Source organism: Lepisma saccharinum, chromosome 2, assembly GCF_977018435.1.
Source record: "Lepisma saccharinum chromosome 2, izLepSacc3.1, whole genome shotgun sequence".
NCBI classification, from domain to species: domain Eukaryota; kingdom Metazoa; phylum Arthropoda; class Insecta; order Zygentoma; family Lepismatidae; genus Lepisma; species Lepisma saccharinum.
This window is the reverse complement of record NC_139230.1, coordinates 92,615,429-92,631,273: the sequence shown is the minus strand read 5'-3', so window position 1 is coordinate 92,631,273 and position 15,845 is coordinate 92,615,429. Positions and strand designations below refer to the sequence as shown.

General features: G+C 38.9%; 1 protein-coding gene across 1 annotated transcript in view; it reads left to right on the top strand.

The window, feature by feature from the left end:
• Crk (Crk proto-oncogene, adaptor protein) overlaps positions 1-15,845 on the top strand; it is a 107,639-nt gene that overhangs the window by 68,116 nt on the left and 23,678 nt on the right. The window contains exon 4 of the mRNA XM_083117502.1: positions 10,550-10,678. Coding sequence (XP_082973628.1) covers positions 10,550-10,678 — 129 coding nt within the window. The remainder of the gene's footprint in view (positions 1-10,549; positions 10,679-15,845) is intronic.

The following is a 15,845-nucleotide window of genomic DNA, read 5'->3' as shown; positions in this document are numbered from 1 at the left end:
CTTAGAATACATTTTTTTCCAAGTTTTAATAAATTATGTGAGGGGGGGGGGGGAAGGAAGGGAAAGAGAGAGAAAAAAGTGTGTGTGTGTGTGTACACACATGCATGCATAATGTAATGTGCAGTTAACTTGCATAATAATATCAATAGATCAATTGAACAATTTGTATACTTAAAATTGTAATCAAGTATTATACAAGGACAAAATGTCTGCAAAATGTATGTTCTCAGCTTTAAAAGAGAAGAATAATGTGGAGATATAAATTGCCTTCCACAGACTCCATCAGGTAGAGAATTGGTGTCAGGAGGAGACGTTGCATGTAATATCTAAAATTTTGCAATATCTGGTTGCAGAAGTTGGGGGTGACCCTTCCCTGATAAATTTAATTGGAAGTAGGTGAAATGTCAGTGGTGCCTTGCAACGTCCTGCTCGGGAAAAGTGCCTACTACACCTACACGAGCACGTCAGCTGGATGCAAGTCTACTAACTTGGCCACGACCAATCAGTAGCACCATACGCTCTGCAAAGTTTACCCATTATGCTAACCTTTTCTCCAGTGGTGGCATGAGACTCTATTTCACTCAGGGTTCGGGAATAAGTACACAGTCCAACGTTGGAGAAAGTTTAATGAACGTAGCTGGATACACTTATGCAACTATAAACGTTGTAAGTTTAGCACACGCCCGTGTAGGATATTACACTCACTTGGCCAATATATTGCCACACAATGGGGGGAGAATGGCTTCTGCAAACTGCCATAAACTGGGAACAGATACACTGCTGCTGCTGTCCTCTGGGGTCGTATCCTTAGCTCCAACAAACGTCAGGAAGTGCAGTCCTTTTGCTAGTGCCGACTTTTATAGCTGCAGGCTTTTACAGGGAACTGTTGGCTTTCGGGGAACAAAGGGGCATCTATTAGGGTCACCCTCACGATAACCATAGTATCTCACTGACCTGTAATTTTTCCTTCTGGGCGGTTGCCTAGAAACCCCACGCCACACTACCCTGGCGGGGTGCCGCAGGTTGATAGGGGGGAGGAAACCTCTCGCAACAAGCGGAGTGGGTCCTCTCACTCTAAAGTGGAGTTTTTCTCTCTCGCCAATAAGCGGAGTGGGTATCTCTCACTCGAAAGTGGAGTGGGTTCTCTTGCCAAAGGCAGAGTTCAACCTCTCTCGCTGGAAGGCGGAGTGCGGCTTTTCTCGGGTGCTTGGCCTCTTGCAAGAGCGGAGTGCACCTTCCTTCCTTCCTTCCTTCTTTAAGAAGCTTGGCCTCTCGCAAGAGCAGAGTGCTCCTTTCTTCCGGGTCAGTTGGTAAGAGAGATCTTATCGTGAGCCGACCTGAAAGCCAACTGAAGAAAATCTACTCCGCGGCTGGTTATATAGCCTCGGTTCAGGTAGCGCCTCTAGCGCCGTTCACGCGAACTACGTGGAACCGTGCTAGAGCAGGCAAGGCCATCTCTACGGCAGACGATTGAACTACGTGCTCAAGGCACAAACGATAAATACATATAACATTAAACGTGTGCTAAACATTAATGTACAATTATCAGATAAATAATACATATTCTTTGCGACCACGCAGGGTCTTATTAATGGAACAATAAAAAGAAAAATCGCTACTGATAAACACAATTATCAAAGGAGGTATTAACACATGTAACATTGAACAAGTAATTAAAATGACTTTGAACATAATAACATGGTTACATATACACTGAGTAAGTAAACATTAGCGTTACTAATGAGAATGATCTCTCAGGATCATTACAAATGCCCCTCTCCTGGGGAAAAATTTTGAAGAAATTTAAGTTCAAGTTCTTAATTCAAATTCAAAATTTCTGAAAAATTTTTGAGCACTTAACACACATTGATCTCCCCTAGTATTTCACTTCTCCGACCTGGGGAACACTGAAATAGGCGCAGATTATCGAAGTTAACTCGATCCACACTTTGCTTCGTCTTTGGATGAACCAGCAAGGCAGTGTTGTTTCGAAGGTCAGTGGCAATGAAAGGGCCGATGAACACCTCGAAAAGCTTAGCTATAGTTCTAGTCTTTCTAGAGCTAAGCTTGTGATTTCTCACTAACACTAAGTCATTTTCGCTTAATTCCCGGGCATGTCCTTTAGTTTTAAACTTGCGTTTATCACACTTTCTTCTCTCACGGGTCTTAGCGAGGAATAACTTTTGGTTCCAATTGGTAATTTGAGCGTCAGCTTCGTCATGGGCCAGGTGAAATGGTCCAGCACCTCATTGGGCACGGGTCGGTTAAAGAATAATTCCGAAGGAGCATATCCAGTAACTTCTGACACGGAATTGTTCAGCAACCATGAAATGTCTGTTAAATGTTTTGACCAACGCTGATGTTCACTATGGCAAAACAGTCTAAGCAGTCTGACTATTTCTTGGTTCATTCTCTCTATGGAGTTACTACTGGGGTGGTAAGCTGTAGTGAAGAAATATTTGATTTGCTTGCCGTCAAGGTATTCCTTCCATATGTGTGAAGTAAATTGAGTCCCTCTGTCGGATAAGATGGCCTTTACTTTAGGGAAATGAGTAAAGAAACCTCTTTCCATTACATTTACCACTTCTCTGGCAGTTCCACGACGTAATGGATAAACTGATACGAACTTGGTACCTACATCCACAAGGGATAGTATATACTGGTAACCTTGTGAGATAGGTAATTGACCTATTAAATCAATTGACAATAGTTCATGAGGCTCCTTTTGACTAATGTGGAGTTTTTCCTTAAGAATGCCCAACTTATCCATTTTAGTTTTAGCACAAGTAAGACAGTCTCTGATATGCCTAGCTATATCTTGCTTTAACTTTGGCCAAAAGTATTGGAGTTTAACCATTTTAAGAGTCTTTCCCAACCCAAAATGTCCTTGCTCATCATGGTTGTCTTTTATGACTTTGGTTTTAAATTGCTCAGGAACACATAATTTCCACGAAATTTCGTCACCAGAAGTCTTTCTGAACAATAAGTTTCCATGAACTTGGTATAATTTTCGCAACTTGGCCTCTAAAGGAGAGTCTTCTTGGGAGTTTTGGTTTAGAAGCTTAATGATAGGCTGACAAAAATTATCAGTTTCTTGTGCTTTGGTCCAATTCTCAGCATTCTCTAGCTCTTCTCGTTCTTGCCATATGTAATTTACATGAAAAAACTTGGGATTCTCTTCTATATGGTTATCCTCTGCTGGATACCTACTGAGTACATCGGGAATTACATTATCCTTTCCTTTAATGTAAATTATTTCGAAAGAGTAAGATTGTAATTTTAATGACCACCTAGTAAGGCGACAGTTCCAGTTCTTGGAATTTTGTAGCCAAATTAGACCTCTATGATCTGTGTAGATTTTAAAGTGTCTTCCTTTTAAATAAATTTCAAATTTATTTACACCAAATAATATTGCCAAGCATTCTAACTCGTGAATAGAATAGTGCATCTCATTATCCTTTAGCTTTCGGCTAGCATATTGGATGATGGCTTTTTCACTTCCTTCTTCTTGAAACAGTATGCAACCAAGACCTTTAGTAGAGGCATCACTCTGAATGCAAAATTCTTGGTTCAGATTAGGTTGAGCTAAGGCTGAGGCACCAACTAATTCTTCTTTGAGCTGGTTAAAAGCTGTTTCTTGATCTTGATTCCATGTCCATGTACAAGCCTTGGATAATAGCTTCACTAGTGGTTCTGTCTTTGCCGAAAAGTTTTTAATAAACTTCCTTCGCCAGTTGGCCAATCCCAAAAATTTTCTAACGTCTTTCCTACATTTAGGTTGAGGAAACTTAAGGATGGCTTCGTTTTTCTTGGGATCTACCTTAATTGTGTCTCCAGAAATGAGATGTCCGAGATATACTAGTTCTCCCTTTACGAAATCACATTTTCTTAATTTAACTTTGAGACCCACTTCTTAAAATCTATGGAGGACCTTTTCAATATGTCTCAAATGAGATTGAAAATCTGCATCAAAAATTAGAAGATCATCAATGTATACAGTTAGATATTCTTCAGTTTCGGGGCCAAAAACTTTATGCATTACCGAAACAAAAGTTGAAACAGCATTAGACAGGCCATAAGGCATCTTCAAAAATTCGTACTGCCGACCTTTATAAGAAAAGGCAGTATACTTTCTGCACTCAGGTTTTAAAGGAATTTGTAGATATCCAGAGGACAGGTCCAAACTGGTAAAATATCGAGAACCTTTGAATCTTTGAAGACTCTCGTCAATGGGTGGAACTGAACTTTTTGGTATAATCATGATAGCATTGAGCTGCCGAAAATCTAAACACAATCTTACGTTTCCATCAGGCTTGTCGACAACCAGTAAAGGATTCAGGTAGGGAGAGACGGAAGGTTGTATGATATTCCACGTCTTTCATAGATTTAATTCTTTTTCCAAAGGCTTTCTCTTGGAAAGTGGTACCGGATATGGAGCCCGGTGGACAGGTTCAGAAGTTTTCAACATAATTTCACATTCAGCAGTTTCCATCGTTCCTGGTCTTTCAGAAAATACCTCTAAATAGCGTAGCAACACTTCAAACAACCCCTGCTTTTGGGAATCATTCAATATATTTATAGTTTTGACCTTCTCTTTGAGGTCCTCAGGGCTATTCATCCATTCATCATCCTCTTCTTGGATCCTTTGGACGTAGCGTACTATATCTATATTTAAGGGATTTCCCTCTTCATGTTCAGGAGTCCTTCCGAAGTATAAAACTACTTTATTATCTTTGAAGCTAATCTCGGCTTCATGCTGCTTAAGAAAAGGCATTCCTAATAGAAGGTCCGTTCCGAAACCTCTGAGGATAAACACTTCTGTGCTGAAATTCATTCCACCAATTTCCAATTCAACACTACGACTTCCATACACTCGTTTCCTGTGACTTCCAGAGAAATCAACCAACCTTATCTCTGGTACTTTTTGAATCCGTATGCCTGGAACTTTTTCCACTAACTTAGTCCACACTGAATGACTAAGGATTGAGCACTCACTACCTGTGTCAATAACACAATTCACCAAAAGGTCCATTAGTTTGGCCTGAATAATAGGAGATCTGTATTTAGTTCTGGACTCACGTGCAGATTTCAACTCTTGTTGTAACGAACTTTCTTCTGTCTCTGTTAACTGGAAATTAACTTGTAACTCTTGAACATCTCTTGTAGTTGAAATTAGTCGCTCCTTCGAAGCCCCTTGCCTAAATGGGAACGAAGCAAGAAGACAAGGTCCTAGTTTGTTTGACAATATTGGGACCTTTGATTCTGATGGAACTCACGAGCCGTATCAATAGCGTCCTCCTGTTCAGATGTCAGGTCATCTCTTATCTCAGGAGGCCTTTCCAAGTTTCGAGGAGGATTTGGTCTAGTAGAATTAGGAACATCAGCGTTTTGGTTATTTTCTCTAGGTCCTGGTGACCTCCTACCTTGGTTACGGTTTCTTAGGAAAGCATTTCTCTGACCATCATTTCGAGTATTACCATATCGTGCACCCCCTCTATTATATCTCCAAGGCCTACCATTAGTGCCTTCTCTTCCAGTAGGTCTAGTTTCGATGTTTCTTACCTTAAAATTTTTAGCTCCATTAACTTCCTTTTCTCGTGAATCCTCTTTGTTTTTCCAAGGCTCTGGTTCATCATAGATGTCAAAGTCCTTCAAAAACTGAGTTAGTTCATACACTGTCCTAGGAGCATGGGCTAGACAAAGGCTTCTCATCCGATAAGACAATTGTCCAATAATTAAGTTAAGAACTTCACTTTCACTGAAATTCTCCGCCAGATTCCTGTATGCAGCGTAAACACTCCAAGCAAAGCTTTCCATGTTTTCATACACCAATCGAGAATACTTGCGATTTCTGACAGCCGCCAATTGCCTTTGCTTAGCTTTCTTAGAGGCAAACTCTTCTCTGAACCTATCACAGAAATCTGTATAATCAACAAAGTTATCCATGTTGCCGGCTAACCAATGTTCTGCCTTTCCAGTAAAAACTCGGGGAAGTAATTCAAGCCGATAGTGTTCAGGTACCTGCATGAGCTCGAAGCTAACATTGAGCTCTCGGAGATATTTCTCAGCAGATTGTGCTTCTATATCGCCTTTAAATTTAGGTATATGAGCGATATCTGCCATTCTGGGCATCTTAAAGCGCGACTTTCGCCTTGGAAAGAATTCATCTGAACTATCACCATCACGAGGTCTCTTTCTCCGTTCTAGGCGGTCTTTATCTGTAATACAGAATGGGTTTCGCACTGTAGCTGGTAATTCAAATTATTCTGCTTCGGGATTTAAGCTTCTATCTGGAGTTACTATGGGAGAACTTATCCCATGAGTAAGCTCAGGTTGAATTTTTAAATTTTGGAACTGCACCTGCAAGTCGTCCACTCTTCTAACAAATAGCCCAGTTTGTTCTTGTAATTCCCGCCTTAAGCTTACTTCCAGTTTCTGATTTTGTACTTGAAGATTTTTAATCTTATCTACAGTTGTCCTCTCAACTTCATCCCGAAGAGTGGAAGTGGCAACCTCAATAACTTCATGCTGTTTTTGGACTTCTCTTTCTATTACTTCAGTTCTGTCATTTAACACTTGAACAGAAGCTTGAATGGACTCTACTGTGTTTTCAATATTTCTCACCTTCTCTTCATGACGTTCACTATTTTTTTCCTTCTCGGCTAAAGCGTGGGCCAGCTCCAAGTAAGAATCGATGTTTCTATTGATTTCACTTTGCCAAGTTCTTACAGGTTCTACAACTTCACTAACATACTCCTTTAACTTTACAGTTGTTTTGCCCATTTCCTCCTGTAATTGCCCTGTAAGAACCTGTAATTCTACTCTACGCTTTTCATCTTCCTCCTCCTTCTCTTGTTTTCTCCTTTCTTCTAGACTTTCAACTAATTTCTGAAACATCTCCAGGTCTTCTTGTCTTCTAGCTTCAGACGCCTTTTTCTCAATTTCTCTTTTCTCTTCATGAAACTGCATTAGAGTTTTAAGCTCTTGCAGCTCTTGCTTTCTTTCAGCTTTTTCACTTTCACGTTTAGATTCATTTTCAGCAGCTTCTAGCAGTCTTTTCTCCTCCAATTCTCGCTTCTCAAGTTCTCTTTTCTCTACAAGTGATTCAATCAAGCGAGTAACATCAAGAATTTCTTTCTTCCGCTGTTTTTCTTCCTCAATCTTTTCACTTTTCCTTTCCTCTTTATCCTTCATCAGCTACTCTAGTAAACCTGGAGCTGCTGGAGTTTGAGCAGAGAAACTAGGTTCAGGATCGGAGGCTACGGCAGGCATTGACAAACACGTCCGACACAAAAGTTCACCTTCGGTTATATTAGTCATCTCTTTCCCTTCACAGTGACAATGGAAATTTTTATGACACTGGCTACACTGGAATGAGTCCTTTAGCTCTCCCTGGTTTCTACAGCAAGCAAATTGAGTCTCTAGATCTATTGTTTTCTTAGATCTACTTCGGAGATTCTTCCCTAATTTATCACCTTCCATGTCCTCACTTAGGTTCAACACTCAACTTTAACAGTTCGTAATATACACCTCGGGCCCCACGGTGTAAGCGCCAATTAACTTTGCAACGTCCTGCTCGGGAAAAGTGCCTACTACACCTACACGAGCACGTCAGCTGGATGCAAGTCTACTAACTTGGCCACGACCAATCAGTAGCACCATACGCTCTGCAAAGTTTACCCATTATGCTAACCTTTTCTCCAGCGGTGGCATGAGACTCTATTTCACTCAGGGTTCGGGAATAAGTACACAGTCCAACGTTGGAGAAAGTTTAATGAACGTAGCTGGATACACTTATGCAACTATAAACGTTGTAAGTTTAGCACACGCCCGTGTAGGATATTACACTCACTTGGCCAATATATTGCCACACAATGGGGGGAGAATGGCTTCTGCAAACTGCCATAAACTGGGAACAGATACACTGCTGCTGCTGTCCTCTGGGGTCGTATCCTTAGCTCCAACAAACGTCAGGAAGTGCAGTCCTTTTGCTAGTGCCGACTTTTATAGCTGCAGGCTTTTACAGGGAACTGTTGGCTTTCGGGGAACAAAGGGGCATCTATTAGGGTCACCCTCACGATAACCATAGTATCTCACTGACCTGTAATTTTTCCTTCTGGGCGGTTGCCTAGAAACCCCACGCCACACTACCCTGGCGGGGTGCCGCAGGTTGATAGGGGGGAGGAAACCTCTCGCAACAAGCGGAGTGGGTCCTCTCACTCTAAAGTGGAGTTTTTCTCTCTCGCCAATAAGCGGAGTGGGTATCTCTCACTCGAAAGTGGAGTGGGTTCTCTTGCCAAAGGCAGAGTTCAACCTCTCTCGCTGGAAGGCGGAGTGCGGCTTTTCTCGGGTGCTTGGCCTCTTGCAAGAGCGGAGTGCACCTTCCTTCCTTCCTTCCTTCTTTAAGAAGCTTGGCCTCTCGCAAGAGCAGAGTGCTCCTTTCTTCCGGGTCAGTTGGTAAGAGAGATCTTATCGTGAGCCGACCTGAAAGCCAACTGAAGAAAATCTACTCCGCGGCTGGTTATATAGCCTCGGTTCAGGTAGCGCCTCTAGCGCCGTTCACGCGAACTACGTGGAACCGTGCTAGAGCAGGCAAGGCCATCTCTACGGCAGACGATTGAACTACGTGCTCAAGGCACAAACGATAAATACATATAACATTAAACGTGTGCTAAACATTAATGTACAATTATCAGATAAATAATACATATTCTTTGCGACCACGCAGGGTCTTATTAATGGAACAATAAAAAGAAAAATCGCTACTGATAAACACAATTATCAAAGGAGGTATTAACACATGTAACATTGAACAAGTAATTAAAATGACTTTGAACATAATAACATGGTTACATATACACTGAGTAAGTAAACATTAGCGTTACTAATGAGAATGATCTCTCAGGATCATTACAAATGCCCCTCTCCTGGGGAAAAATTTTGAAGAAATTTAAGTTCAAGTTCTTAATTCAAATTCAAAATTTCTGAAAAATTTTTGAGCACTTAACACACATTGATCTCCCCTAGTATTTCACTTCTCCGACCTGGGGAACACTGAAATAGGCGCAGATTATCGAAGTTAACTCGATCCACACTTTGCTTCGTCTTTGGATGAACCAGCAAGGCAGTGTTGTTTCGAAGGTCAGTGGCAATGAAAGGGCCGATGAACACCTCGAAAAGCTTAGCTATAGTTCTAGTCTTTCTAGAGCTAAGCTTGTGATTTCTCACTAACACTAAGTCATTTTCGCTTAATTCCCGGGCATGTCCTTTAGTTTTAAACTTGCGTTTATCACACTTTCTTCTCTCACGGGTCTTAGCGAGGAATAACTTTTGGTTCCAATTGGTAATTTGAGCGTCAGCTTCGTCATGGGCCAGGTGAAATGGTCCAGCACCTCATTGGGCACGGGTCGGTTAAAGAATAATTCCGAAGGAGCATATCCAGTAACTTCTGACACGGAATTGTTCAGCAACCATGAAATGTCTGTTAAATGTTTTGACCAACGCTGATGTTCACTATGGCAAAACAGTCTAAGCAGTCTGACTATTTCTTGGTTCATTCTCTCTATGGAGTTACTACTGGGGTGGTAAGCTGTAGTGAAGAAATATTTGATTTGCTTGCCGTCAAGGTATTCCTTCCATATGTGTGAAGTAAATTGAGTCCCTCTGTCGGATAAGATGGCCTTTACTTTAGGGAAATGAGTGCTAGAGCAGGCAAGGCCATCTCTACGGCAGACGATTGAACTACGTGCTCAAGGCACAAACGATAAATACATATAACATTAAACGTGTGCTAAACATTAATGTACAATTATCAGATAAATAATACATATTCTTTGCGACCACGCAGGGTCTTATTAATGGAACAATAAAAAGAAAAATCGCTACTGATAAACACAATTATCAAAGGAGGTATTAACACATGTAACATTGAACAAGTAATTAAAATGACTTTGAACATAATAACATGGTTACATATACACTGAGTAAGTAAACATTAGCGTTACTAATGAGAATGATCTCTCAGGATCATTACAGCCTTCTGTGTTTGTGCATGCTATTTTTTTTCTTGTGAAGTAACACAATTACTAAGAAAATGCTACATATATTGTTCAAAACAAACAGCTTAAGAAGAGAGAATAGTTTTAAATTTTGTTGTAAAATGTTAATGTTTGTGCTTAAATTTCTGCACAGACATTTGTATGTTGAATTCTTCCAAAAGTAAATCTCTAACCCTTCTGCTTGATTCTAATTTAAGACCTTTCTCCACATGTGTATGGTTACATGTTCCTTTATTCAGTGATTTTTGGTTCTTGAAAATATTTTGGAACCAACTACTTAGTGTTTCTATTAAGAATCTATCTCTGCAATATCTACAAGTACATGTATGTTGTAATTTTTTGTTTATGTACCAAACTATGGTAAATGTCATTTCCAAATATTTCACTGTTGGCTCAATAATGTTTGTCAAATCACACTGAATTTGGTGTGTGCACATGTGTGTATACTGTATAATAGAAAGAATAACAACATTTAACTGCTCTCTGTGCAGGATCCAGATGACTTGCCTTTCAAGAAGGGTGAAATTTTGACAGTTGTGACAAAGGACGAAGATCAATGGTGGACAGCGAGGAATAGTTTGGGTCAAACCGGGTCAATACCAGTGCCATATGTACAAAAGGTATTATAAAATATTTTATATATATTTGATAGCATAATAGGTTGTACATAAGCATTTGTACAGCATTGTTTTAAGTAAGAGAAGATCCAGTTTGCTGAAAAATACATATTCTTACTTGGAATAAAATCAGGATAGAAACATGACAAGCCACACAGTGTAAGCCTCAAAGACAGTTGACATTTTGGTAGTATCGCATTACTGAAAAGTTCTTATTCTTTCACTGTGTTGTTTATGGAGTTCTTATCCTAAATTCAACCCAGGTAAGAATATTTATATGGTGTGTGTGTCAACAGAATTTTAGAAACAATTAATTCAATAGTAGAATTATGCATCATAGTTAATTTTGAAAAGGGCATTCTCACAGTAAAATTGGTTGCATGTGCTTTAGTTGAATTTAACTGACAACATTTTAGGTGTTACATGCATGCTGTCTTTACATACCATACAAATTATTTGATTTCTGACTGATTTGCCACTCAACGCCAATCATCAAATGATTTTAGCAGCTACTACTTGCCCTTATTCACATAATTTTTTTTTCTGAAAATCTGATTGGATTTTGTTGCTTTTCAAGTTTGAAAAACACAAAACAGTCAGTGAAACTTGATGTCACAGCATCGTGTGAGTGTAATTTTAATTTGATTTCTATTGTTTTACTTTGATCACTACTGTTGATATTTTTTATTCCCACTTTCATTTTTCATTTATATACACATGAAGGTACGAATACTTGCGTTAAAATAGTTCAATACTTTTGGAGGGAAAATATTAAAAATTAATAATGCACCTATGAAAAAGGAAGAAAGTATTGTATCAACATTATCTGGGGGAGTTAAGGTACCCAAATTTCAAGCTCACTTCCATGTAGTACACCCTAGTAACTGCAGTGTTGTTGGCCAACGAAACTCTGGCATCTGTACTCGCAGTCGGTATAATCCTTTATGGGGCTTGATTTGTGTCATCCATATATGTTTGCGATTGTCTCTTCTTATCACCATTACCACCATTTCCATTCATTCACATCATCGCGATTAGCTAAAAGTGGCAAAAATGTGACACTAAATAAACCAAATGAAAAAAAAAAATTTTGAGGAAAATTGGTTTTTGCAGCAGCTTGAGATTTGCAGGGAATCTCCATGGAAGACCTGCCTTTGATGTCATGTGGCCTTTGTCCCAATATTTTGGAAAAAGAAAAAAAGGGGGAAATTTTGGAATTTGGGCCTATTCCTCCAGGCCCCTAACAGGCACACATGGAAAAAAGAACAGTTGGTTTTCATAACATGAACATGGTACCTATCCTTGCATGGTAAGGTGGTGGTAGTAAAAAGAAAATACTATGTAATTATAAGAAGTGAAAGGGGTCTGTCTGAGAAACATTGTTACTGACAATCGGTTGTTGCATTGCCCCTGTGGATGCTAATAGGTTGAGATTTGCAGGGAATTACCATGAAAGACCCACCTTCGATGTCATGTGGTCCCTGTCCAAATATTTTGAAAAAAGAAAATATCATAATTTTCGAGAAGTTTTGGAATTTTGGACAATCCTACCAGGCCGAAAATTCCCATTTTATTTATTACCTGCAATTGGGAATGAGGTATTGATCTTTGGTGGATTGTAGATACATGTCTGTACTATGAAAACTAACTATATTTTCTTTCATGTGTGCCTATTACCATCTTGTAATCAATGGGTCCTGGGTTCGATTCCCGGTGGAGGCACATAGTGGTTCGGATCCCACTTTAAACTGTAGGTCCAGACCCGATTAGCCTTACTGTGCATAAACTGGGCTTAAAACACCAATGCAATCAATCATGTGTGCCTATTAGGGGCCAAAATTTCCCCCAAAATATATATTTTTTAAAAGATATTTGGGCAGGGACCACATGACATCAAAGGCACGTCTTTCATGGTGAATTCCTGTAATTTCAAGTGATCCATAGAAACAAAGCGACAACTGATTTTCAGGAACCATTCTTCTCAGCACATACTTTTTCACTGAAATAAATAAACTTTTTATAAAACTGCCTACAAAGAATACTATAGGTGAGTTGTTTTGATTCTTGCGTATGTCATACTTTTGTATAATAATAATAATAAAAAAAACTGAAAAATCTTTATTTGTTTCGGAGGAATAATGTGTTACTAGGGCAAATGCTATTCCAGCCATCCTCAAGGGGGTTCTGGGATAGCAGTTGTCCCAGCTGGTTGCTAAAGGTTAAATTTAATTTTTACAACATGAGCAGTGTCTATAAACTGTGTTAAAAATGTCAATGTGAATTATAAGCATGGGCTTTTCAAATGTGTAGATATGCACCAAAAGAATCATAGCTGGATAACAATTTGGTTGATGCGGCAATGACAACACAAAGTAATAAAAATATTTCATTTTAAACATTTTATAGAAGTAAAAAATAAGTCAGAATATTCGCATATTGCTCCTAAATAAGTCAAGCGACAGCATGAAACAGCTTGAAATACACAACAGATTTGCTAACCTTAGCACATTCAAATGAAAGCCCAGTACTACTCCCTACTCCGTACCCTCTCACTAAGTTTCCTATTGAGTGCAGTGCGTAGCTCATTGCAGAATTGAAAAGGCTAATTTTTGGGTAGCATTCGGCTGTTCTCGGCAGACACCCTACGGCAAGGAAGGAGAGACTTCCCCCTGTCCTTGAAGGTCTGGTCATATAACAGGCCTTTTTTTTAGCCTCTATGTTTACAACCATAGCACAGTTTCTCTGACATCATCAAAAATTAAACTTAGAGTTTTCTAAGAGGATAATACATATTGAGTGATATGAAATCTGCATTTCATTATCAAAACCAATAGAGAAGTTTGACTAACATGACTAGAGATTTCAAGGTATCTAGTAATCCCCGTGCAAAAATTCTCAATCTTCTTGTTTCTCTTTCTCGCAACTATTAATGCTTCCCTGTAAATGTGACAATTGAGGTGTTCGCATTTCAGTTTCAAACACTGAGAGAAAGAAAAAAAATGAGAATTGTTGCTTTTTCGTATTGCTCAATTTAAGTAGTGCGGTCTCCAAAGTATTTTCTTCCAAGTTTATCATTTTTAGTGTTATTATTAAATTATTATAAATTATATAAATTATTATTAAAGTTATTAACACTATATAAACTTACAATTCACAAAAGCAATACCAACAAGAAAGTAAAATGCAATGTTTACTTTGTAATTCGTACATGTCAATTTGTTATTCATATTTAATTACAGGAAGAATACAAATTCATCAGATTTTATAATTCTCGTCATGTGGGATAGCTAATTTGTCTTTTGTAGTCCTAATAGTTGAAGTTTGTTTTATTTATGTGTGGTCCAGGCATTCACAGGAAGTGAAGTCTTTACTTCTCACCTCCCAACCAGAGACTTGCACAAGACCCGGAAAAAACTCGTCTGTGAGGAGGCATGCCTACAATCATATGCAACATGCACGTCAAGCCCAGGTGTTCAACATTGCGCAAGCAAGCTTCACGTCCCAGTTGTGCACAGGCATCGATGCCTGCCAGGTTTTTCTATTACCCGGGTCTTAAAAAGACCGGTGAGACTCGGTATAGTTCTTGCAGGTAGACGCGAGCACTACTGTGACTGCTGCCAACGGCCATTATATTTCACTACACATGGAAATATTTGAATTTGTGCTAGGCGCAGGTGCCTTGAGGTTGTATAATCATTGGCGTAGCAAGGGGTGGGTGAAGTGGGCGACCACCCTGGGCCCCGCGCATGTAGGGGCCTCGCGTCCCATGAGGTTGATAAGAAAAACATAATAAATGGAAGTGAGAAAGATAGAAAAGGCTAATTTTTGTGGGCAATAAAATTGAAACCTTTTTCTTTATCTGCCTTTATATTCTAGTTTAACATTATAATTTGAATGAATACGTCAAATCAGAGGCGGGTGGGAGCTCTAAGCCTAAGGTCAAAATAATTCTCATTTCTCATGTGAAACATTAACGCAAAAATTGTTTGGACATTTTTATCCATTTATTATTTTCTTGATTAAAAAGTGCTTTGTCTTGTCTTTTCTTTCTCGTGACCTTGCATAGCCTACCCAATTTTAATATGTTAATGATAAAGCACCTCAAACTGCCACGGAGCAAAGTATGGGACATTTAAATGCTTCCGGTGTTTTAAACTGAAGAATGGTATGGATAATATTAGCAGTTCTTCCTTCGTTCCTACAACTTCAGATGCAGCTATTGCCCTCTGTAACGGGCACGAAGATGATTTATCTTCCAAATTTCCTGATCCAAGTTCTAAGTTTCAGGAATGTGCTTAAATCTGAAATCAAGTGCTTCGGCAAAGTTTCTTCTCCTTGATAGCTCTACACTAGCTTCCAGTGTTCTCTGTATCCTGTACCACCTACTGTTTGATTCCTACTCTTCAAGTAACAACCACAAAAAAAGAACTATATTTCTCAAAATTGAAACTTAGGAAAAACTTCTTGAATGTAATGTCGAATGGTATAATTCAGCCCAAATTTAGCGGACTCAGTAATCTCACTCTTGAACGAGAAAGGTCAAGATCTAATATAAAAGTGTCATTCACTGCCCGGAAGCCAGCTTTCTGTTAAGCAAGGTGGTTTGATTTCAATCAGGAATTCTATTTTTAAAAATCACTTATTGAAATCACTTTAAATAAAATTACAGAATAGTGTACGCATGAAATTTGTAGATATCAGAATCACTTTTTGTGAAAGTATATTAATCTCGTAATAATTTAATGGTGTTTATTATGCTCTAAGAAAGGAAATAAAGGAAACAAAATATATGTACTGATGGGGTGAAGCTCAGACGAATGTAAATGTAATATGTCATCTGAAAAAACACTTAAATTTCCCTTCATTTAAAATTCAGTAATTTTTATAAGCAAAAATAGCAGCTGTTAAGAGGGGCAGGGGAGGGGATAAGTAAGTATTTGTATTTTCTTCTTTTGAATACATATATGTCAAAGAAAGATATGTTGTAATATGTGAAAATTCAGAGGTATAGCATGGATTTGTATAATTATTAATGTAAGTGTAGCCACAACCAGCCATTCTAAGTAATTACATACATTTCCTGGAAGAATCTGACTGTACTTGAAGAACCCAAATTTGTTTCTTGCGGACGCGTACTTTACGATTTTGTTACGCCACTGCGTCAAATATT